Here is a 23,806-nt window from a genome sequence, read left to right as displayed (position 1 = left end):
TTAAAGATTTTATTTATTTGACAGAGAGAAATCACAAGTAGATGGAGAGGCAGGCAGAGAGAAAGGGGGAAGCAGGCTCCCTGCTGAGCAGAGAGCCCGATGCGGGACTCGATCCCAGGACCCTGAGATCATGACCTGAGCCGAAGGCAGCGGCTTAACCCACTGAGCCACCCAGGCGCCCCTAGAGTGAATTCTTTATTTACTCAGAAGAAAGGACAAGAGAATGAAAGCAGTCAAGAAGCACAGATACTGTTATGACCAACAGTGATAACTCCCATTTCCTGAACAAGTGTGCCAGGCGTTTGCATACATTTTCCTTCAAGCCTCATATTAGATAGTATTGTTTCCATTTCCATAGGAGCAAGTGAAAGCTCAGCCAGGCGAAATGACACTCCCAAGGTCATGTCTGTAGAGCAGAGCTGGATTTGATCTGTGGCCCCATTTCTGTATTCTTTCTGATGTTAGTGCCTACACTGAGAGAAGTTTGGAGAAACAAGGGGGGAAACAAAATTTATTAGTATTATGCTGTATTAAAAAGACAGCTTTCTGCTGTTAAAAAAAGGTAGATTTCACCCTAAGATGCTCATAGATTCCCACCTAATATGTGGGTGCAAATACATTTGCCCCCTCAGATTTTCTATTTTAGCAGAGAAAACAAGTGTATTAAATACCCATTTGAGAGCAGTAGAGCGACTTGCAGGAAATAAAGTGTCTCTGGTGTGTCTTTTTCGCACTTTGGTGCCAAATGTGATTGAAAGAAATTGTTTTGGAACCTTTAGGGACGTTGGCTCTTGGAATTTGCCCTTCTGGCTGGATGAAATTAAACAAAAACTGAGAATAACAATCAGTTTTTGACTCAAAGCCCTAATAAACAGTGAAGGGTTGATGTGAAGCATTTTGGCATCTGGAAACATTCTGGCTTATGAGAGCTTCATTGCCGAATCCCCCTCCAGAGCCCCCCACTCTTTTCAAGGTCAATTGCTTTCTGGTAGGGCCCCTTTTCTGCCTTTCCTGAGGTGCCTTAGGTCTGTCACACTTTTGTGAATATGTGCAATTTAAATGTGAACTTGGTAAGAAACTAGAGAATTTACTTTTTAAGAATCAGTGGAATGAAAACCAGGCTGCTTTTCAGCCTCTCAGCAGATTCTCAGGAGTGTTGGCTGACTTTGGTTTTCACATGCTTTTGTCCTGGATGTGGCAGACCCTTGTACAGTGAAGTACAGTTCTCCTAAGGGAAGTCTCCTAATTTGTCCTAATCAGTTTTGTAATAAGAGACTGGTTTCCTACTACAGGCAGTGGGTATCACAGCCATTTTCCCTTTTGTAGTAGGAAACCAGAGACCGTATTTGTTAGAACTGATACTTAGCAGGGAAGAATGTGACTTCTGGAACTCGTCAGGGATTGGACTGTACCCTGGATTAGTGATTTATTTCCTATAAAAGGAAAGTTCCAGAACCTCTTTAAGCCTCATTTTCTTCATTTTAAAATGGAGACAATACCACTGCTAGAGTAGTGCAGATTAATGAGATATTAAGGAAGACCACTTACTTGGCACATAGTAGCAGCTTAGTAAGTGTTAGTTGGTTGTTACTGTCATTACGGTGAAAGCCTGCAGTTGAAGTGAAGGCTGAGCCTGACAGACTGAGGAGGGCTTTGATGGCCATGCACAGGCTTGGACACATCTGTGTTTACTGCTCCGAAATCCTTTTGTCTTCATGATTTTCTGCAGGCCTCAAAGTAGATGAGGTTGCTCTCCAAACTGTGTTGTGGATGAATAAAGTTTTGTTATAATTCTTTAGTGGCATTTGAGGCAGGGGCTCACATTTGATAGTGTGGCATTAGTGGCATTTGATGATTTTTCTTGGGTGCTGGCTTTTCAGCAGCAGTGTGATCTTACTGTGTTATTCTGACCTCTCCTTACACGGTCTGAGCTCTAAAGGCAGTTTGAGGGATCGTGGCAGTTTTAGTAGGAAGTTGAGCCCCGTGAGGAATCTTGGTGGTATTTCTGTCATCCCTCTCCGAAGCTGAAAGTCCCACACGCTTCATCGAGTACGTGGCTTCTCAGTGACTTAGCTAGCTGCTCTCTGTGTTTTCCCTTTTCTCCCTCACACCTGTTACTGGTCAGCGACTTGTCGCCACCATCCAAATGTATTTAACATTATTCTAAGGAAGAAGAGGAGTCAGTATGTTTAAAATGAAAAATGTGTATTAAGCTTTTGGGGCATTTGACAAAGATGATGATGACTGGGAAAAGGTCTCCAGCTCTTTCCCTTTTTCTTTCAGGAAATGTTCTAGTGGGTTGATACTCATCCCCCTGAGAATTCGGTTGCTTGTTGTGACAGTGTTCTGCAATGGAGAGAGCGGGTCTGATGGAGGAGTCTTTCCTTTCTTGTGAGGGAAAGCCAAGAAGGACCCGGCTTCCTTTCCGGACACGCATGCTCAGATTCACATCACTTGCACAGGTCTCTTGTGCATTATCTTGTAAGGCAGGGAGTAGGGATCTTAATTCCATTCTTTTAGATGGGGACACTGAGGCCAGGCACTTGCCCAAGGTCCCTTTGATATTTTTGTAGGCTAGAACCATACAAAGCGTTCCTCATTTAGTCCTGTGATTTTTCCCGAAAGACCTGTATCAGAGATAGTAAATGCTATGTGCTTAACTCACTGCGCTGTTTAAAATCCTACATGGGCTCCTCATACCCTTGGACTAAAGCCCAAACTCCTTAGAATGGCCTAAAACCCACCACTCACGCCACCGTCTTTCTCACCTCACAGAATTAACTTGCGTCTGTGTCTTTGCATCTCTTCTGTCTACTTGACCGTCCCTTGAACTCTTGCACATTCCTTAGGAGCCACTTGCCTAGAAGCATTGAGGGCATTTGGAGAAGCACTAGAAGCACTTGTTTGAACAGTCTCCCCTCTCCCAACTCCTCCCCTCTTTTGTGCTCCTGGAGCCCCACGTCAATACCTTTATTCATAGCATCCATCATGTGTTGTCCAAGAGTGTTAATGTTGTCTGTTCTCCCCCTGGACTGCAGACTCCTGTTTACCTAGCACTTGGGATTCATTTAAATTACCTTTGTGTCTTAGAAATCTCTTCTTTCTTCCCATGAATAACCTCAGTTACCTTTAGAAACCTAGCATCCTCTGCTTAAAATATGTGTGTGTGTGTGTGTCTGTGTGTGTGTATAAATGTGTATGTATATACAAATACATGTATGACTTAGTTTAGAAGTGACTACGAGGTGTTATGGTTTGGAGGCTTCATACATCCTTGCTTCATCTAAAACCTACACACTGGGCACCTGAGTGGCTCAGTGGGTTAAAGCCTCTGCCTTCGGCTCAGGTCATGATCTCAGGGTCCTGGGATCGAGTCCCGCATCGGGCTCTCTGCTCAGGAGGGAGCCTGCTTCCTCCTCTCTCTCTGCCTGCCTCTTTGCCTACTTGTGATCTTTCTCTATCAAATAAATAAATAAAATCTTTAAAAAAAAAAACCTACACACTGAGGCTGTAGAAGCTAGTTGTGGCATTTCATTCTTGGCTGCCAATCTTTCTTGTGGGGTAGCAGCTATGACAGGGGTCCTAATCCTATAGCCCTGGATGTATTATTGTACATTGATATATTATAATATGTGATTCTAGTCATTGATGTTTTCTGTATTGTTAATGCGGTTGACCTAAGTCAGTAATTCCCTTGGTGACAACCAGAAGCCACCGTAACTAAGGTAGGTGAACAAAAGGATTTATTGTAAGGATGCAGGTGTGGTTCATGGAGCTGTGGGGCAAAGGTGTGGCTGGGCCTCAGTGGAGCCTGGGACTGTGAAAGTGCAGGCTTTTCTTTCCACATAACCTTCTCACGATTCTCATTCTCTGCAGAACAGCCTTCTCTTTCTTTCTTTTTTTTTTTTTTTTAAGATTTTTTATTTAGTTATTTGAGAGAGAGAGGTCACAAGTAGGCAGAGAAGCAGGCTCTCTACTGAGCAGAGAGCCTGATTCGGGGCTCGATTCCAGGACCCTGGGATCGTGACCTGAGTTGAAGGCAGAAGCTTAACCCACTGAGCCACCCAGGCGCCCCCAGAACAGCCTTTTCTGCTTTACCATCCTTGTGACCAAATTTACAAGGTTGTAGTTTAAGTAGCCAGCTTGGTTAACTTCTTTTAGACTTTCAGCCAAATTAATTGGGGACATAAAATGATTAACTCTTCAAGGGACCACTGTCTGCTTCCCAGGCATTTGATGGCGAAGCAGTGGTTCACTCCAGGAACTTGGGGGAGCAGAGAATAGTTGTTTGGGGAAAGGGAGTTTTCGTTAGGACAGAATCCTGAAAGGTTTCTCCTGATTGTTTTGTTTATAGAATATAAAGAAAGAAGTCTACTAACCATTTCAAGAATTGATACGGGTAGTTGTAAGTTGTATAAATTCTTTATCATTAGAAGATGCTACTTGCGCAGACATAGTAGTCGGGCTAGTCCTCTCCAAGCCGGCTGCAGTGTTTGAACTGAATTCTAAGCACTAGTCAAGATGATCACTAGTTTTCAAATAGCTGAGTGAATTTAATGAATAGTTTTCCTATCTCCTTAGAGAAAGATGACAGACCTGTCAAGAATAATTGTGCTTTAATTTAGTGCCATGACAATGGCAGACGATGAAAGCTCCATGAGAATTTCCAAATAAGCAAAACACTCAGAGCATTTCTGTATGCAGGATGCACAACGTAGAGTAATGCATCAAAGTCCTCTGGGGATCTTTTTGCAAAACCAAGGGCTCAGCTGGATGCCTAGCACTCTGATTCCTTACACTTGTGATGAGGCTTGAGTACCTGCAGAGGTAACAAGATCCCCAGATGACGTGACACTCCCCAAGTCTAGAGGCACTGCTTCTTCAGAAGGACCTGATTTATTGGCATCTTTTGAGATGGGAACTGTGACGATCTCTAAAATATAGCATGCTCAAAGTGGGTTCTCTGAGGGGCACCTGGGTGGCTCACTCACTGAAGTACCTGACTTTGGCTCCTGTCGTGATCTCAGAGTCCTGGGATTCAGCCCCCACCCCCAGTGGAGGTCCCCCACACTCAGTGGGGCGTCTGCTTCTCCCTCTGCCCTTCCCCCTGCTTGTGCTCATACTCTGTCTTTATCTGAAATAAAAATCTTTTTTAAAATAATGGGGTTTCTGAAACAGCTGTGATTTTCTTCTTCAGCTTCAAGATTTCAGTGTTCAGTATTTCAGTCTGAATTCACAACTTCAGGAAACTCCTACCACCTAGAGCCTCATGCCAAAGAACAAAACAAATTCTGATTTTATTTGTTAATAGAGCTGGTTGTGTCATGTAGAATTTTCCACAGTGGGGATTTGGCTGGCTGCAACCCCATGGTATCATTTAACATGTTTCTCTGACCCAGTGTTTCTTATAAATTGGTAGATTGATATAGAAACCCAGGCCGGTTGAGGATAGATATTTTGGAAGACTATGTAATAAATGGTGTGGTAGATTGCCTTAGGAGGCCCACCAGGCCTTTTTGTTATGTCAGCACCCATGTATGACCTTTACCTTGTTCCACTAATTCATTAACGATTGCTAATTATCTTTGAAAACCCCCCAGGGGCGTCTGGGTGGCTCAGTGGTTTAAGCTGCTGCCCTCGGCTCAGGTCATGATCTCAGGGTCCTGGGATCGGGTCCTGCATCGGGCTCTCTGCTTGGCAGAGAGCCTGCTTCCCTCTCTCTCTGCCTGCCTCTCCATCTACTTGTGATTTCTCTCTGTCAAATAAATAAATAAATAAAATATTTAAAGAAAAAGAAAAAGAAAACCCCCCAAACAGGGAATCCAACATGAAGGCATTTGAAGATCTTTTCACTGAGAAACAGTGACAAAGAACCTGGCCTTGATTCCTTCTTAGAACTGATTGTATCCCATTGCCCTGCCTTGGGGTATTAGGTAATTTGGAATGTTTTCCCATCTATATGTACTGCGTGTAGGTATGCTAGAGAATAGATGGATCAGTATTGACTTGACACATTCCTGTTTTCCTGTTCTTATCTTCAAGCTTTACATATGTCCATTTTCTCTCAAGAACACACAGTCATCTTTTGTTTTTGATCCTTGGTTCTCCCTGGAGGAAGAAGGGAGTCATGCTGTGGAATGTCTCCCATTCCCTTTCTGACTGTGTTGGAGCCGCCTTACTTTCTGTGTGACATTTATTCTTTTAGATAGGGAGGGCCCATCCCTGCCCCTCCAGTGGGGACAACTAATAGTTGTCAGTCCTAACTAGTTTAGTACATTGAACTAAATTCCTGGAATTTTCTGTCTCCCTTTAGTTAAAAATACATTTTTAAAAAGCTTGTCAAAAAAACAAAAAACTCCTGAGGGTATATGATGTTTTAGTGTGTATTGTGAAAGTGTGACTTTACATTATTCATTTTGAGCCCTTAAACAAAGAAAAATATTACCATTTGTTTTTCTCTTTTAGGAAATTCACACAAACGAGAAGGAAGTAACAGAGAAGGAAGTAACTCTTCACTTGTTGCCAGGTAACGGTCCTGTTCGCTTCAGACCTCACGTGCAACTCAAAGCCAGTGATAAATGATGTCATCCCTAGTATTGCTATATATAAGCTCCTTTGTTTTCATCCAGAGATTGTATAATAGGGATGAGCTGGACAAAAATGTGAAGGTCTTTAGTTTAGTCACTATATACCTAGGTCTGAGCATTACAGCATCTGCCAAGAATTTTTCTTGTTTCCCCCCACACCCAAGCTGATGAAAATAAGCCTGGGAAATTTTTTCTTCACAAGCAAATTAGATCATTCTCAGGTGGCTGTACTTGGATGCATCCAGTATTCTGATCCGCACTCGGGAAAATTCTGGTGCCTTATATTCCCCGCGCTCTTCCTGCGGCCTCTAGCTGCCCTGGACTCGCACAGCCCCCGAGGCCTCCAGGGGCAAGTGTGGGAGCCTGCTCCATGGGGAGCCTGCTCCGCTTGTTAAGCGACTACCCCTGATCTCTGCCTCGAGTCTGAGTGCCAGAGTCAGGTGGTCCTGGGGCTTACTAAGGGCTTTGCTCCGTGATCGTCACTGAGAGTCTGAATTGGCTGGATATTTTTGAGATGGAAGAGGGACTATATACCTGAAGTTAATGAAGCTTTACTCTTTCCTGAATTCAGAGACAGAAACTCTTTGGTGGTTGTATCCCCTTCCACGTGTGGGGCTGTCCTGGGGGCTGGGAATTTGGTTCTTCTTCCATTTTCTTTATTCTTATCCCAATAGCTTTTTTTCCCCATTAGACTTTTTAGGTGTATTTTCCCAAAGCAATAGAGGCCTCATTCTGGTACTAATGTTTATTGAGAGGATATGAACATGCACCAGTTTCTGACTGATCCGCCTTGTTTGGTAAATATATTAGGATCCTGAAACTCGGAAGAAAATTTTTTTTCTGAGTTTCAAAGGTGTTTTTCGTTTTGTTTTGTTTTGCTTTTACTAATGATGTCCTAAACCTTAGTCCACATACCACATTGTCCTTCCTTTTCTTGGGTCATAGATCTGGAACTCTCATTTTTATGCACTTTCTCTCCTCTGGATTACTTGATGTGCGCCTCCATTCCCAGACTAGACTGGGATTTTTTTCCAGTTCCTGCCTCCTGCGACTGGAGACTGTCTCTGCCCGCAAGCGGATCGCGATGACACAGCACGTGGGCCTGCAGAGCCGCAGGGGGTGTGGCATTAGCTGCTGCGTGCCCGGGTCTAGTCACCAGCACATGGCCATGGATGGCCTGACCCCAGGTTGCCTGGTCTTGGGGAGACACTATTAGAAGCTGTTTCGCGCTAAGAGTTGAAAGCACAGGAAGCCATGTTCACATATCTTCCACCTTGAACTAGTTGAGACACTTCTGAGCTATTTTAAACTCTGACCAAGCCCCGATTCATTGTTTTCTCTGAGCTCTGTGGTCCCTCTAGAGGCTGACCTAGCGACTGAGCCACCTTCCCATATTTCCTTAGTAATTAACCCCTTGGGAGATGGAAAGTTATACCATAATATGCCTCCCTGATTGTCTCAGTGTCTGAAACTCTTATTTATTTATTTTTTTAAGACTTTATTTATTTGAGATAGAGTGAGAGAGAGCATGAGAGGGAAGAAGGTCAGAGGGAGAAGCAGGCTCCCCATGGAGCTGGGAGCCAGATGCGAGACTCAATCCCAGGATCCTAGGACTATGACCTGAGCCGAAGGTAGTCGCTTAACAGGCTGAGCCACCCAGGTGCCCTCTTCTTTATTTTTATGTTGAAAATTAGACCAAGTGAATTTTGAGCCAAAAAGTACATTCAGAGACATTGGAGATAATATCCAGAGGGCGATTCTAAGGGGAGAGGGTTGTGTTGAAAGAGAAGAACATTCCTTTTCTTTTTCGTTACAGAATATTTGCACTTGGTTTTTTATGTCTTTTCATATCCTTCTCCTTTTTCTGCTCTTGTCCAGACATCCAGTTCTCATAAGCTTCTCTGCTTCTGGGAGCAGTGAACGCTTACGTATCCCAAAATCCCAATCTTCTTGACTGTAAAGTCCTCTGTATCTCCAGGAAATACAGCGGCTCGAGCAGGCGGGCCGCCTGCAGATGCAGCAGGAAAGGTGACACACTGAGAGGAAACACCCTCAGTGAAGAAAGAGAGGAAACCATTTTTTTTCCCACAACCCTCTGACCCCCCTTTTCCTCCCATCCTTGTCTGTGGAGCCGGAATGCATGCGGTCATGCTGCACCTCGGTGTCTGAGGAAGCCGCCTGCAGGCCCTGAGGCCAGGGATGCGCCCCGCGATGGCCCACGCTCCCCACAAAGCAGGCCTGAGCTCTAGAGCGCTGCTAATTCCACGCGTGGAGGGCATCACTCCTGGGGAATGCCTGCTTGGGTCCAAGTAATGGGAGCACTGAGCTCTGTCCTTGCAAGTGTAGCCGAGACCATTCCCGCGTATTGGACACTTTCCTTACTCACAGCAAGAGGATGGGACAGTGCCCTGTGTGAAGATGTCTCTGAGCCATTTTGGTTTCACTGCTCAGGAGTCCCCACTCAGCTTTACCTTCGTGCCCCTGGTTTGCAGCTCCTGCTGTGCCGGGAAGGGTAGAGTCTGAAGGGCTGCCGCGTGTCGTGTGTTTGTCTTTCCCGTGACCAGAGCTGGGGAGGCTGTTACTGTTTGCATACCGTGTGTGCCCTGAGGACTCTCAGGGGGACTTGTTTTGGTTTCGATCAGGTGAACAGCTGCTCTGTGAAGCCAGCACGGTGCTGAAGTATGTCCAGGAAGATTCCTGTCAGCGTGGGATCTATGGGAAGCTTGTCTGCACAGACTTTAAAATCGCTTTCTTGGGCGATGACGAATCTGCGTTGGATAACGATGTACGTATGAGCTGCATTTGGCTGAGTTGGAGGGGAGCAGGGCACTTGTGGCCCCATTGTCTTTTCACCCCAGCTCCTCAGTGGCTCTACCCCACGCCTCCTACAACACATTAAACACAAAGGACAGAAGTCCTTACCGCTGCTTGGCTGTCTATCCTCTGGGATCTCTTTTCAGTGGCAGGACCATTCTAAAATTTCTGTCCAGTGCTTAGAGTCGTGCTGGCTTGCATCTGACTTCGCAGGTTGACGCCATCAACTTCTTCTTTTTTGTATTTCAGCACAATATGTATCCCTCATGGGACTCACATCTCCCCAGATATACTAGTTCCCCACGTTGTCTGTATACTGAACTGTCCCTCAAATTGAGGAACTGAGTTCGATTATGAAACTGATGCTGAATGCAGCACTGGAATTTGGGTTTACTTTGCCCCGAGTTGCAGTGTCCTTGTAAGACTCATCCCTACTTACAGAAAATGGGCAAGTGGCGTGAGGGAGAGGGTGGCTTAAACCCTCGGGGAGCACAGTTTACTGATGCGAAGCCAGCTGGCCTGGCCCCCCCTTGCTGCCTTGGAGTATGGTCTTCCGTGCTGCCATCTGCTCTAGTGGCTTGGCTCCTCGTCCTGCCCAAATACAGACAGCATTCACAGAAACTTGAATCTTTCAGTGTTTTCTTCCTAAACCTGGCTTCATGTAGCTGTCACTCACCAGTTTGCATTTGTGTAGAGAAGTCTTAACTTCTCCAAGTGATTGTGGCATGGCCGGTTTGCCTGGGAGCAGCCCAGGAACGGCCTGTCATGCCTGGGTTAGGAAAAAAAAAAAAAGTGCTTACCAGCTCTCTTTGCATACTTCATCGTCTCTCTCCTAGAGAATGTGGCTGGCTCCATTTCCTGGGGTTTTGTTTGTTTGTTTGTTTGTTTTTTAAAGATTTTATTTATTTATTTGACAGAGAGAGATCACAAGTAGGCAGAGAGGCAGGCAGAGTACAAGAGAGGAAGCAGGCTTGCTGCTGAGCTGAGAGCCGGATGTGGGGCTTGATCCGAGGACCCTGGGATCACGACCTGAGCTGAAGGCAGAGGCTTTAACCCACAGAGCCACCTAGGCGCCCCACCCTGTTTGTTTCTTAGAGGATATACTCAATTTCCCCCCAATAATTGTATTGAGATATAATTAACATAACATCATATTATTTTAAGGAGTATAACATAATGATTTGATACCTGTATATATTGCATAATGATTACCAGAATAGGTTTAGTTAACATCTTTTATCTCATATAGTTATGAAGTTGTTTTCCTTATGACGAGATGATCTTTCTTAGCAACTTTCAAATATACAATGCAGTTTTATTAAGTATAATCACAAGGCTCTACATTACAGCCTGTGATTTCTTTATCATAACAGCAGTTAGTCCCTTTTGACCACCTTCACCCATTTCTTTATGCCCTCTCTGTTTTTCCTAATGTGTAGTTTGGAAAATGGTGATTTTCTCTGCCTATAAATGTTTAATAGGGCATAGAAAGGAGTCACAGTTGTTTCCTTTTGTATCTTTTAGGAAACCCAATTTAAGAATAAGGTTATAGGGGAAAATGACATCACACTCCACTGCGTTGATCAGATTTATGGAGGTAAGCATCTTTTCCCCCGGGGTGTTGCCAGCCTTTAAAAGTAGAGCTGGTAATGATAATATTTCTGTGGTCCTTTACAGTTGACTAAAATTTCCTTACATATTTATTTTGTTTAAATCCGTTTTATGAATGAGAAAATTGAGATACAAAGTGGCTTATTTGGAGCGACCTAGCTGGAGGAGCTTGCACTTGAATTTGGAACCTGTTCCAATCCTTTGCAGTAACATTATAGGCAGATCATACTGTGGCTGTGTTAGGTGTGTAGGTTTTACTCTAAAGACTAATCTGACAAAGATTTGTTGCACTGTACTGTCCTTTCTGCTGAGGGTTAAGCCTCTCTGCTTTGCTTCTATATTTTTGCAGTAAGGGCTTTTTCAGAAGTCATTCAGTAGCCATTTATGATGATCCCAACATCAGTAGGTGCGGTGTGGTCCAAATTGTGGGGCAGGGAGAGAAATGTCCGGAGGGGCCCCTGGCCATAAACCCAAGACTCGACTGTCCTGAAAGCATGTCTCTCCTCCATCTTTTGTAATCTTAACTTTTGGAGTCAGTCCATTTTGAGCTTGTCCAGAGGAAGGAAGAACGCTGCCCATTGTCAGAGAGCTGGGGCCCCTGCTGGCAGTTACATCGAAGGCAGCACCTTTCCTCTTGCTCTAGAGAGGTGTGACTAGTCTGCCTTGTTTCCTCAGCACTAACTTTATGCCTTATAACATGATTTCCCTTTTTGATTTCATCATCGATGTGTAGTGTTTGATGAGAAAAAGAAGCCTCTCTTTGGACAACTGAAGAAATACCCTGAGAAACTCATCATCCACTGTAAAGACCTGCGAGTGTTCCACTTTGGTCTGAGGTACACAAAAGAAGAGGAAGTCAAAAGGGTAACTAGTTACATGTATTTGGAGGTTTTCTTTGCCGTCATGTGTCACCACTGACTCTTACTTTTTGCTTATATTGCACGAAGCGGCGGGGGGGAGCATTTCACTCTGTAAAGCTGAAATTGGTTTATAATCACAGGCTTTGAGTAGAACTGAGAGAGAATTTGGTGAAGCATGCTCATGTATTATGTGGCACACGCTGCCTTTAATCCTAAAGTTTGGAGTGGTTTTTCTCCTGAGTCCTCTGAAGAGTGGGGGGTGGTAAACCGGGGGCAGGAGGCAAGCTGCTTCTCTGACATCTGACGGCGTTTCCAAAAAGTAGTAGCAGAGCCCCCCAACTCCTGGAGGGAGTTCGTATCTGGGAAGTAGAAGTGTGTGGAAGGAGGAAGAGGTGCATGGGGTAGATGGGCAAAGCCAAGTTACTAAATGAGGCCTGGGATTTTGGACACTAAGGAGACTTAATCTGGTTGCTGGAGCAAATCAGAATGTATAACTGGATGAACTGCTTACAGTGGTCCCTCTGTAACTTCTACGGTTTCTTTTACGGAGGTATCGAAGATCTAAAACTTGCCACTGTCCTGGTAAACCCGTCTGGGGAACCGTGCAGAGCGCCTGCTCCCCTGTTGTTCTGTCTTCAGTTGAGTTACACAGTTACGGGTAATTCCCTGGTTTTCGTTCAGGGAGTGTGGTGGCTCAGTTAGAAAAATCAACATGACTCCCGTGTCTATTCTGAGCAGGGAAAGAGTGGTGGATGTAGGGAAAGTCCCTGAGAAGCCAGAAACTTCGTTTGAACGATGATTTTAGTGATCTGTCCAAACATACTTTTGTTTGGAAACTTGAAACAAAAAGCACAGTGGACTGATTTCTCATTCTGATTTTCTAGAAGAAGATCTTAAAGGCCACAAGTGGATCAGAATAGCTAAGTGTCTTGGCTGTAGTCTGATATTAGCTCTACGTCACACGTGTCAGTTTTTTAGAGTATCTGAATGTGGCACTTAAATTTTTGTAGCACCTTGCTATTGAGAAATGAGACTATGTTTTCAAAAATTTCCCTGGGAGGGGCGCCTGGGTGGCTCAGCAAGTCAAGCCTCTGCCTTCAGCTTGGGTCATGGTCTCGGGGTCCTGGGATTGGGCCCCACGTTGAGCTGTCTGCTCAGCAGGGAGCCTGCTTCTTCCTCTCTCTCTGTCTGCCTTTCTGCTTGCTTGTGATCTCTCTCTCTGTCAAATAAATAAAATCTTTTATTTTTAAAAAAATTTTTTAATAAATAAAATCTTTAAAAAAAATTTTTTTTTTTCTTAGAAATCAGGGACGCCAGGGTGGCTCAGGTGGTTGGGCAACTGAGTTTTGACTTTGACTTTGGCTCAGATCATGATCTCAGGGTCATAATATCAACCCCACGTCAGTCCCCATACCGAGTCTCCTTAATACTCTCTCTCCTCCTCTCCCTCCTCCCATGCCCCCTAGCATGTGCTCTTTCTCTCTCAAATGAATGGATAAATTTAAAAATAAATTTTTTTTTTAAATTTCCCTAGAAATTCAGGTGCCCCGGGCAGCTTAGTCATTGAGCATCCCGACTCTTGGTTTCAGGTCATGGTCTCAGGGTCATGGGATCAAGCGCTGCCTCAAGCTCCGTGCTTGGCGCAGAGTCTGGGATTCTCTCCCCTTCCTCTCCGTCCTTTTCCCTGTTCTCTTTCTGTCTCTCAAATAAATAAGTAAATAAAATTTTTAAACTTTCCCTAGAAATTCAAAGCTCTTAGAAAACCAGACAGAATTGTTAACATTCTGTTTACTTGGTGTTATTCTAAAAGATAGTATCATAATATAAAGACCTCAGAGTTTACATGCTGCCCTTAGGAGCCTATTAGCGTGACTGAAAACCTAGACAACTCAGTATTTATCTGTCAAAAGCATGACTATACCCATTGTTTGGTTCTCTTCTAGATTGTCAGTGGCATAATTCATCATACCCAGGTTCCTAAACTGCTTAAAAGATTATTTCTGTTTTCCTATGCAGCTGCTACACAAAACAATACAGGTGAGTGTCTTCTGGGTTCTAATTTGCAGGTGGGCACACCCTTTAAATTCCTACCTGAAACTAGCAGACAAGAACTCATCCATGAGGGGCGCCTGGGTGGCTCAGTGGGTTAAAGCCTCTGCCTTCAGCTCAGGTCACGATCTCAGGGTCCTGGGATTGAGCCCCACATCGGGCTCTCTGCTCAGCAGGGAGCCTGCTTTCCTTCCTCTCTCTGCCTGCCTCTCTGCCTTCTTGTGATCTCTCTCTGTCAAATAAATAAATAAAATCTTAAAAAAAAAAAAAAAGAACTCATCCATGAGTTTCTTCTTCCTCTTTCCTAGCAATTGATCACCTCTTGCTTGGGTAAGTCATTCAAGTTACTTTAAAAAAAAAAAAAAGTTTCTATTTTTTTTTTTCCCTGTGATCTTTGTTGCTCTAATTTATCTTTAGGTTGATTTGCTTTTTCGTGAGGGATTATTGGTATGATTGTTTCTTTTGAAGGATAAGATCAACATACTAAAATGAGGAATGTGAGACTGTAGAGAAACAAAATTCAGACAAGTTTAAGATAATTCTGTTTGTTGCTGTTTTTTTTTTCTACCTTAATATATTTGATTTCATTTCATAACACTCTAGAGAATATTCTGCATTCTAGAAAGCCTTTAAACAACCAGAACATACTCTGTAGCAAGTATTTTGGGGGAAATGCAACAGTTGTACATGAGAAAGCAAGTATGGTTACATAACGTAAAATTCCATGTTTTCCATTCAGTTCACTGAAAAAGGGAGCAGTCTTTTAACTAAGAAACTTCGGTCATTTGAATTAGCTATTAATAATGCCTAGCATTGTACAGTGTGTTCACAGATGTCTCTCTTCTCTCCATCTCTCTCTTTGATCTGTGTACTCGCTCTGCCAGTCAGTCTGAACATCAGGTTGATGTCGAGTGACTCCGTGTGATGTGCTTTTCATCACGGAAGTAGTGTGTTAGTATAACAGGGTACATGGTGCTTTCTGGAGGGTAGGGTTGAACTGCTCATTGGGTCAACATTTTTGAACGCTTGCTGTGGGACAGGACTTGGGGATGGAAGTGAATAGGACTAAATCCCTGTCCTCTGCGAGCATCACATCAAGCAGAGACAGCTGAGAGATGTGTCCTGTGGTGGAGGGGCTGGTCACACTGCGGGTGGTAGGGGGAGTCTATCACGGGGCACAGGCTGTGCTGGAGCTGACGGGGAGGATGTGGGAGTGTCTGGTGGGGACAGAGGAGTATTTTCAGCAGCAGGATCAGTGTGTGCAGAGATGTAGCTATCTGAGAGAGCAGGTTGCATTTTGGGAACTATGGTGACTTAGTAGAAAAGCTGTGAGTTTTGGGGTCTGTCCCACTTGAATTCAAATCCTTGCCCAACTGCTCAGTAGCTGCGTGATCCTGGGGAGGACACTAAATTCTTGGGGCATCTGTTTTCTCATTTTCAAAACAGAAGTTTAAAGCCTCCGTTGAAGTGTTGTTAAGATTATAAATTGTTAAATGGATGGGGTGCAGTCAGTTACGTGAGGGTTTTTTTTTTTTTTTTTTAAGATTTTATTTATTTATTTATTTGATAGAGATCACAAGTAGGCAGAGAGGCAGGCAGAGGGAGAGGGGGGCAGGTAGGCTTCCCGCTGAGCAGAGAGCCTGACGTGGGGCTCGATCCCAGGGCCCAGAGATCATGACCTGAGCTGAAGGCGGAGGCTCAACCCACTGAGCCACCCAGCCACCCCAGTTACATAAGGGTTAATTAAAAGTATAATTGCATGTTATTCAGGGTGGATTGTGTTCAGAGAATTACACCAACTGAAGATAATGCTTAGCTCTAGTGTTATATTGTACATAAAATAGTTCCTTAATTCAGTAAGTTCATCTTTGTGAATGACAAATCTTTCACTGTAGCTCTATGCGCAAGTGTGGAGTAACTGGCTTACAACAGCTTGTTGCAATATGGGATCTACAAGATATGATATATTTATGAATTACTATAATTTATATAAACATCTGTTGGGTTTACATTTGAAAAACCATACTCTATTTTTAGGAATTCTGCCTCTTCCTTATATCCTGACTCGTGGTCCAGATGCAGTTTGTCCAGTAGGACAGTTTCTTGGCTCACCAGGACTGTGTTCATCTGTGTTCCAGAACCCTTACCTTGACTGACTCTGGCAGTTTCTTCACCTACCGGTGTTTTGTTAGTTTGTTTGTTTTGTGCCACGATGCCCAGGATATGTGACACCTTTTATTCTGTTTTCCATCTTTTTTTTTTAAATCCTCCTTTCAACTCCCATTTTTTGAGAAGTCATCTTATAACTGATGGATGCTGGTTGACCAGTTAGCTCTTGCATTTAGTAGGGGTTTGTAGAGGTGGGTGGTTTTGCAGCCTGGACATCTTCAGTTACTTTGTGGTGTGATAATTCACAAAATGTGCTTTGGCTGAAAGGTCCTGAATACTGTGACGGGGCGTTTTAGGGAAAGACTTACCTGCACTGCTGAAAGAATTGTCTGCTCTTGAATAGGAGTCTTAACTATTAGTTGTGTCCATGGGGAGATTTTTTTGGTGTTTATTACTCTATGGAAATCCTTTATAGCTGCTTGGGTTTGGGTTCCAGTTCTGCCATTCTTTAGCTCTGTGACCTTAGGCAAGTTTCTTGACCTTTCTGTGCACATCTGTAACATGGAGCAATTAATATTAAGTAGGACTGTGAGGATTGAATCAACGTAGCGCACTCAGAATAGGGTCCGGCATGTGCCACATGCTTTATAAGCTTCACTGCTGGTTTTATTACTATTCTTACTTTTGTTTGTACTGTGATCTGGTTTTATTTTAATAAAATAGCATGGGAAGTTTTACCAAGTACTCTTTTCCCCAGAATGCTTGGGTTTTTTGAGATGCACAAGGGCCTGAATGAACTGATTTGTGTTGGGTAGCTAAGACCGTTTTGGTGCGTGTCACTCAGCAGTCTATGGCTTAGGAGAGGACGGAGCACACATCTGCTGGGCTGCAGGCATAGTGCAGCTGGACGTTTCCGCCTAGCAGGTAGTAGCAGGGCAGGCTGAGGGGCAGAAGCCTTCATGCCCGTGGTGCAGTCCTTGACTGGCAAGCCCTGACCCTCCCCACAGCTGTCTGATCTGACGATGGTCGTTAGTAGCTGTGTCACGCGGGCCAATCCTCTTGTCGGCAGAGCATCTGCAAACTGAAGGAGGAATTACATTCAGGGATCTGACATGCTATTCAAATGAGTTTGCCATCTTATGCACATATTGGTAGGGCTAAAAATATTTTATTATTTTAGCATTTGTGCCAAGCCTGTCTTCTAGTGCTTCACAGGATCTTTTATGTTATATAAATTATCTCATGGTCAGATGACTGAAAATGGAGCTATAAATTACTTTTGCAAGGAGTGGAATGAGAACAACTCCTTTTCTCCAGTATAAAAAGACAGACCCATCGTCATAATTTTGGGTTAATGACCAAAAAAAGGAACAAGGTTGGGATTAAGCAGTGAACTCGCTGTGTTTCGATAAAAATGGGTTTAGCAGACAAAATTAGGGCTTAGGATCCACTTTCACATCATTAAAATAACTGTACCTCACAACCAAATTTTGTCTTTTTAAATTTGTTTTGTTAGCCACCGATCCCAAGAACCATACTGTCATGTTTGACACACTTAAGGACTGGTGTTGGGAGTTGGAGAGGACCAAAGGCAACGTCAAGTACAAAGCAGTGAGTGTCAATGAAGGCTATGACGTCAGTGAAAGGTAAGTATTGAGTGCTCTGCTTTTTTTTTTTAAACTTTATTGAAATTGAATTCACATGCCATGCAATTCACACATTTGAAGTACTCAGTATTTACGAATCTGTTCACAGCATTGCGCAGCCGTCACCACAGTCCATTTTCATACTTTTTCATCAGCCCCAGAAGAAACCTCATACCTCCGTAGTAGTTGCTGCCCCTGTACCCTCAGCACCCCCAGCCCTAGGCAACATCTAATCTACTTTCCATCTCCATAGTTTGCTTATTCTCAAGATTTCATATAAATGGAATCGATAATAAGTAGTCTTTATGCTTGGCTTCTCCACTTAGCATCATGTAGTCAAGGCTTATCCACATGGTAGCGTGTATTAGCATTCCATTCTCTTTTGTTGATGAATAATATTCCGTGGTAGGGATAGTTACTTATCAATTCATTTATTTATTATTTATTTATTAATTATAAATATATTATTTATTTATCCATTCATCAGTTGGTAGGCTATTATAAATAATGCTGCAATGAGCATTTGTTTACTGTTTGCACAGTTTGCATGTGTGTACATGCGCGCACGCATGTGTGTGTGCATGTGTGTGTGTGTATTCCTAGGAGTGGAATTGCTGGGTCACATAGTAACTCAGTGTTTAACTGCCTGAGGAACTGCCGGACTGTTTTCCACAGTGGCTTCACCATTTACACTCCCATCAGCTGTGTAGGAGGGGTCTGCGTTTTCTGTGTTGATACTGTATACTGTGTTTAAGAAACCCTTAAGGTGTCCCTTAAAACGTTCAAAAGTGCATTTATATCTTTTTTTTACCATTGTATATAGAGTCTAAGTATAAAACTATTAGAGGCATTTTTTTTTAAGATTTTATTTATTTATTTGACAGAGAGAGAGATCACAAATAGGCAGAGAGACAGAGAGAGAGAGAGATGAGGAGAAGCCCCATGCGGGACTCGATCCCAGGCCCCTGGGATCATGACCCGAGCCGAAGGTAGAGGCTTAACCCACTGAGCCACCCAGGCGCCCCTATTAGAGACATTTTTGAATTTGTTTCATGTATTTACTTTCCTTTTTCTTAGCACTTCATTTATTCAATAAAAATCTTTGATGGGGCACCTGGGTGGCACAGTCAGTTAGGTGTGTGACTCTTGGTTTTGGAGCAGGTCATGACCATGGGGTCGTGGGACGGAGCCCCACATCAGTCTCTGTGCTCAGTGTGGAGCCTGCTTCTCTTTCTCCCCCTCTGTCCTTCCCGCTGTGTGCACACTCTTTCTCTCTCTCTCCCAAATAAATGGGTAAATCTTAAAAACAAAGAAACTTTACATGGCCACTGTGTACCAGGTAGTGTCCTGGCTACTGGAGATAACAGCAGTAAATAAAGAACCTAAAAATTCCACGCTCCTGGAACTTTCACTGTAGTGGGAGGAAAACAATGACAGAATAAATGATGATTAGAGAATATGAAAAGGTCATAAGTACTATGGGGAAAAACATCACAGGGGCTAGGGAGTGCTGGAGGTGGTGGTGGGGAGGGTTGGTCAGGCACAAGGGACAGTAGAGGCAAAGACCCTGAGGCGAAATATTGTCTGGCTTCCATGAGGAACAGCAAGGAGTCCAGGGCTGGAGAGGAGCCATCAAGGGACTGAGTAGTAGTGGGTGAGGTCAGGGCAGGGCAAGGTGGTTGGATGGCGAGGGGGAGGAGGCTTTCAGCATTTATCACACAGTGAGGAAAAGCTTGAGCAGAAGCAGGATGTGATCTGACCTACATTTTTATTTTATTTTAATTTATTTATTAATCTGACAGAGCGAGAGAACACAGGCAGGGAGAACAGTAGAGGGTGAGGGAGAAGCAGGCTCCCTGCTGAGTAGGGAGCCCCGATGTGCGTCGGCCTGATCCCATGATCCCTGGGATCATGACCTGAGCCGAAGGCAGAAGCTTAACCATCTGAGCCACCCAGGTGCCTCTGACCTACATTTTTAAAGGATGACTCTGCATAATACTTTTTTAAAAAAATATTTTATTTATTTATTTGACAGAGAGAGACACAGCGAGAGAGGGAACACAAGCAGAAGTGGGAGAGAGAGAAGCAGGCTTCCCGCCGAGCAAGGAGCCCGATGTGGGACTTGATCCCAGGACCCTGGGACCATGAACTGAGCTGAAGGCAGAGGCTTAACCCACTGAACTACTCAGGCGCCCTAGTACTTTTTTTTTTAAAGATTTATTTATTTGCGGGGTCCCTGGGTGGCTCAGTGGGTTAAGCCTCTGCCTTTGGCTCAGGTCATGATCTCAGGGTTTTGGGACGAGCCCCACATGGGGCTTTCCGCTCAGCGGGAAACCTGCTTCCTCCTCTTTCTCTGCCTGCCTCTCTGCCTATTTGTGATCTCTCTCTCTCTCTCTTTCTCTCTGTGAAACAAACAAATAAATCTTAAAAAAAAAGACTTCTGATATTATTTTTTAAAAAAGATTTATATATTTGCGAGAGAATGCGCATGTGCATAAGCAGGAAAAGCAGAGGAAGAGAGAATCTCAAGCCTACTCCCCACAGAGCGTGGAGCCCAATGCAAGGCTTGATCTCACAACCCTGAGATCATGACCTGAGCCAAAACCAAGAGCTGGATTCTTTTTTTTTTTTTTTTTTTTTAAGATTTTATTTGTTTATTTGACAGATAAAGATCACAAGTAGGCAGAGAGGCAGGCAGAGAGAGAGAGAGGGAAGCAGGTTCCCTGCTGAGCAGAGAGCCCGACGCGGGACTTGATCCCAGGACCCTGAGATCATGACCTGAGCCGAAGGCAGCGGCTTAACCCACTGAGCCACCCAGGTGCCCAAGAGCTGGACTCTTAACCAACTGCTACCCAGGCACCTCTGCATAATCCTTTTTTTAGAAGCTTGAATCTTCTCTTTTTGGAACATACTCCCCAACATCCTGCTAGCAATGTCATAAAATCTGTAGTTCTTTTAAAAAGAGATTTTCTCTGTTTGACAGAGAGCATAAGCAAGGAGAGCAGCAGGTAGAGGGAGAGGGAGAAGCAGGCTCCCTGATGCGGGGCTTGATCCTGATGCAGGACTCGATCCCAGGACCCTGGGATCATGACCGGAGCCGAAGGCGTCCCCAGTCACAGACATTTATAAACTTGACTCTCTTGACACAGCACAATCTGGAATGACAGTGGGGAGGGGCCTGCAGAGCAAATGTCATGTCCCCCCTCCTGCCCTTCTCCCCGCTCCCCTCTTTCCCAGTCCCAGAGCTTGAAAAGGGAAAGCTAGCTCGTGCTCAGAAAGGGGTTATAAACCCCTTCACTGAGAAGGTGATAGTTTATAAAATGATGTTGACACTGGTAGAAGGCATCCCCATTCCCAGAATTGTTTTTAAAAAATCCTACCAATACTGATTAAATTCATTGGTATTCAAATGTGAATGTATAAAATATATAATAAATTAATACTAATATATTAATAATATAGTCAGCATATTATATTAATTAATATTAATAATATTTTAAAATAGAAGTAAATAAATAAATTCACTGGTATTTGTGTGGTTGTCAGCACATCAAAAATATACCTGGTAGAAAAGGTAGGTGGGCAGGACGTTTTTAAAGGTTTATTTTATTTCAGGTAGAGCAGAGTGTGAGTGAATGGGGGGAGAGAATCTTTGAGCAGAAACTCCATTGACTGTGGAGCCTGAAGTGGGGCTTGATCCTAGGACCCATGAGATCATATCCTGAGCTGAAATCAAGAATCAGACACCCAACCAACTGAGTTTTACCCAGGCGCCCCAAGGGAAAGAGCTTTTAATTAGCGGTTAGCAGGGAAGATGGAGCTTTAGCAAGATTTGAGCAGTGGGAGCAGTCAGCGCAAACACACGCCCCTCGGACTGCCCCAGCCATGCATACAGCCTCTCCCCCCACGCTTTTTTGTCTCGGGGAGGATACAGGGCAAGCTGTGCTTTGTTTCTCACCTGGACGGCTGTGGTGCGGCCTACATGTCACCACCACCCACTTGGGTCCCCCAGCACCCATTCTCTGTTCTCTACAGGGCCCTTCATGGTTTGACTCCTGCCTGACTGGCCTCTCTCCCCTCTCTGATCATAGCGACCCCCCATCATGGGCCTTTTCTGTGAGGTCTCCAATCTGGGATGCTCCTTTTGCTTTTAGCAGCACAAGGGTAGTTGCTTTCCTCTTATTTGTCAGATCCTAGCCGAGGTGTCACTTTCGTAGGGAGCCTGCCCGAGACTCGGTCAGGTCTCAGGGAGGGTTTTCTTTGTGCTCATGCCTCTCTTCACAGCACTTCCTACAATTGTGAGTTTATTTTTATCTGTGTCACCATTTGGAAATGTTTGTTTCTGCAACTGTCAGCTCTGGGGAATCAAGGACACTTTTTTTTTTTCATCATTGTATCCTCAGTACCAAGTACAGTGCCTGGTTTTAGGAGACACTCAATAAATAGGAAAGAGAATGAGTAAATTAATGAAAGCCCTTCCTTCGGTAGTTAGCAGACACTCCAGTCAGTTTGGATAACAGGAAACTGAGTGTCTACTTCATCTTCTCCCAAGGTCAGACCTAACTTATCTAGTACCAGTCTTCCTTCTCCTGAAAAGTCTTTTTTCTCTCATCCTGCCTCCCTGTCAAGGTATCAGAAGGTCTATTATCCTGTGGGCATGTGTCACACAGGGGAGCCTCTGAACTGACGCTGCTCCAGGAAGACATTGCTGTCCCTCTGAGGGTTTCCTCACCCTAATGAAGGCTAGGTCAGAGCAGATCGGGCAACTTCCCTTCAGTAATAATGTCGTCCTGTATTTGGAAGGGCTGTTGACTTTGTGTTTGAAAGCTCGTCCTGATGAGTTAAAATGACAGCTCTTCAAGGAGAGAGAGTTAGCTGTTTGTGGACATTGGAAGCCTCACAGCAGAGAGCCCGTGGAACCTCCTAGTAGTTCGCTGGGACAAGAGAGGACACCACGGACTCCCCTCACAGGTGCAGCAGCGTCCTTTCTGGAGCCACTGCGTGCTGCATATGCTAATATACTTGGTTCTGGCATTTTCCCCCCTTTGATGAAAGACTCTTTTTAATAAGAGAAAATTAACTAGCTAACCAGCATGGTAAAAGATTGAACCTCACTAGTACTAGTAGGAGAAGACATGCAAATTTCTTAAGACCTTGTGGCCTCAGCTGTGTAGAATGAGCCTCTGGGGATGGAGCTAAGACTCAGTGCTACCCCCCAGACGCCTCCCCGAAGGTAGTTCTCCTGAGGAGACTGAGAAACTGTGGTCTGTTGGTGGGTTGTGGGCTGCAGCCGCCCTGCTTCCTCAGTCACCTGGGGATTAACATGCAGATTCTGATTCAGTGGATCTGAGGTTGAGCTGGAGAAATGTGCTGACCAGAGGACGCTGCTGCATACTTAGAGTAGCACGATCTTCTAGAACATTTGAAATTCATAGACTTGTAGGTATCAAATATTCAGCTGTCCTCCTCCTTGAACATGAGGGAGCTTTTGAGCTTTGGATTTTTTTCTTCAAATGTCTGATCTTCATAGTCCTGCGGGGGGAGCCTGAACATAGGGAGGTTTTTAATCTTCCCATGTGATTTTAATGATTTGTGATTTCATTAATTTGTGAAGAGAGTTTTTTTTGGAGGGAGGGTGTTTACTTCAGTGATAACACATGAAGAAGTGATACCTTACCACCAGTGTATTAAAGCAGACTTAAAAGAAAATATCCTGGACACAGCAAACTTCGAAGTCAAATGATTCTTAAAAATTTTGAAGTATCTTGTCCTTGACCAGTGTTTTCTAAACCTGGTTCTATAATATAATGAGAGTTTTTTCCTTTTTAATAACCTGTAAGATTTTTTTAATGGAAAATTTCAAGCAGTGTAATAGAAAAGAGAATATGATACATTCCCTTTTACCCATCACCCCCCCTCAACAATTATTAACTCACCTAATCCTGTTTTCTCTGTGCCTCCCTTGGATTATTCTGAAATAAATCCCAGACCTCATTACATTTCATTCATAAATTTTTTGGCATACCTCTCTAACAATTAAGGACTCTTTTTATAAATATAACCGTAAAACCATTATCAAACACTTATCAGATTTTAACATTAAAACTCTCAATATCATTCAGTAACATAA

At 44.0% G+C, this 23,806-nt stretch overlaps 1 protein-coding gene across 2 annotated transcripts in view; it reads left to right on the top strand.

Moving 5' to 3' along the window:
* MTMR12 (myotubularin related protein 12) overlaps positions 1–23,806 on the top strand; it is a 72,480-nt gene that overhangs the window by 22,976 nt on the left and 25,698 nt on the right. For both annotated transcript variants that reach the window (XM_059416958.1, XM_059416959.1), the window contains exons 2-7: positions 6,466–6,526; positions 9,230–9,372; positions 10,926–10,998; positions 11,746–11,876; positions 13,816–13,909; positions 17,547–17,676. In XM_059416958.1, the coding sequence (XP_059272941.1) occupies positions 6,466–6,526; positions 9,230–9,372; positions 10,926–10,998; positions 11,746–11,876; positions 13,816–13,909; positions 17,547–17,676 (632 nt within the window). The remainder of the gene's footprint in view (positions 1–6,465; positions 6,527–9,229; positions 9,373–10,925; positions 10,999–11,745; positions 11,877–13,815; positions 13,910–17,546; positions 17,677–23,806) is intronic.

The sequence above is a fragment of the Mustela nigripes genome, chromosome 12 (genome assembly GCF_022355385.1).
Source record: "Mustela nigripes isolate SB6536 chromosome 12, MUSNIG.SB6536, whole genome shotgun sequence".
NCBI lineage: Eukaryota > Metazoa > Chordata > Mammalia > Carnivora > Mustelidae > Mustela > Mustela nigripes.
This window is presented reverse-complemented; position numbering and strand designations above follow the sequence as displayed.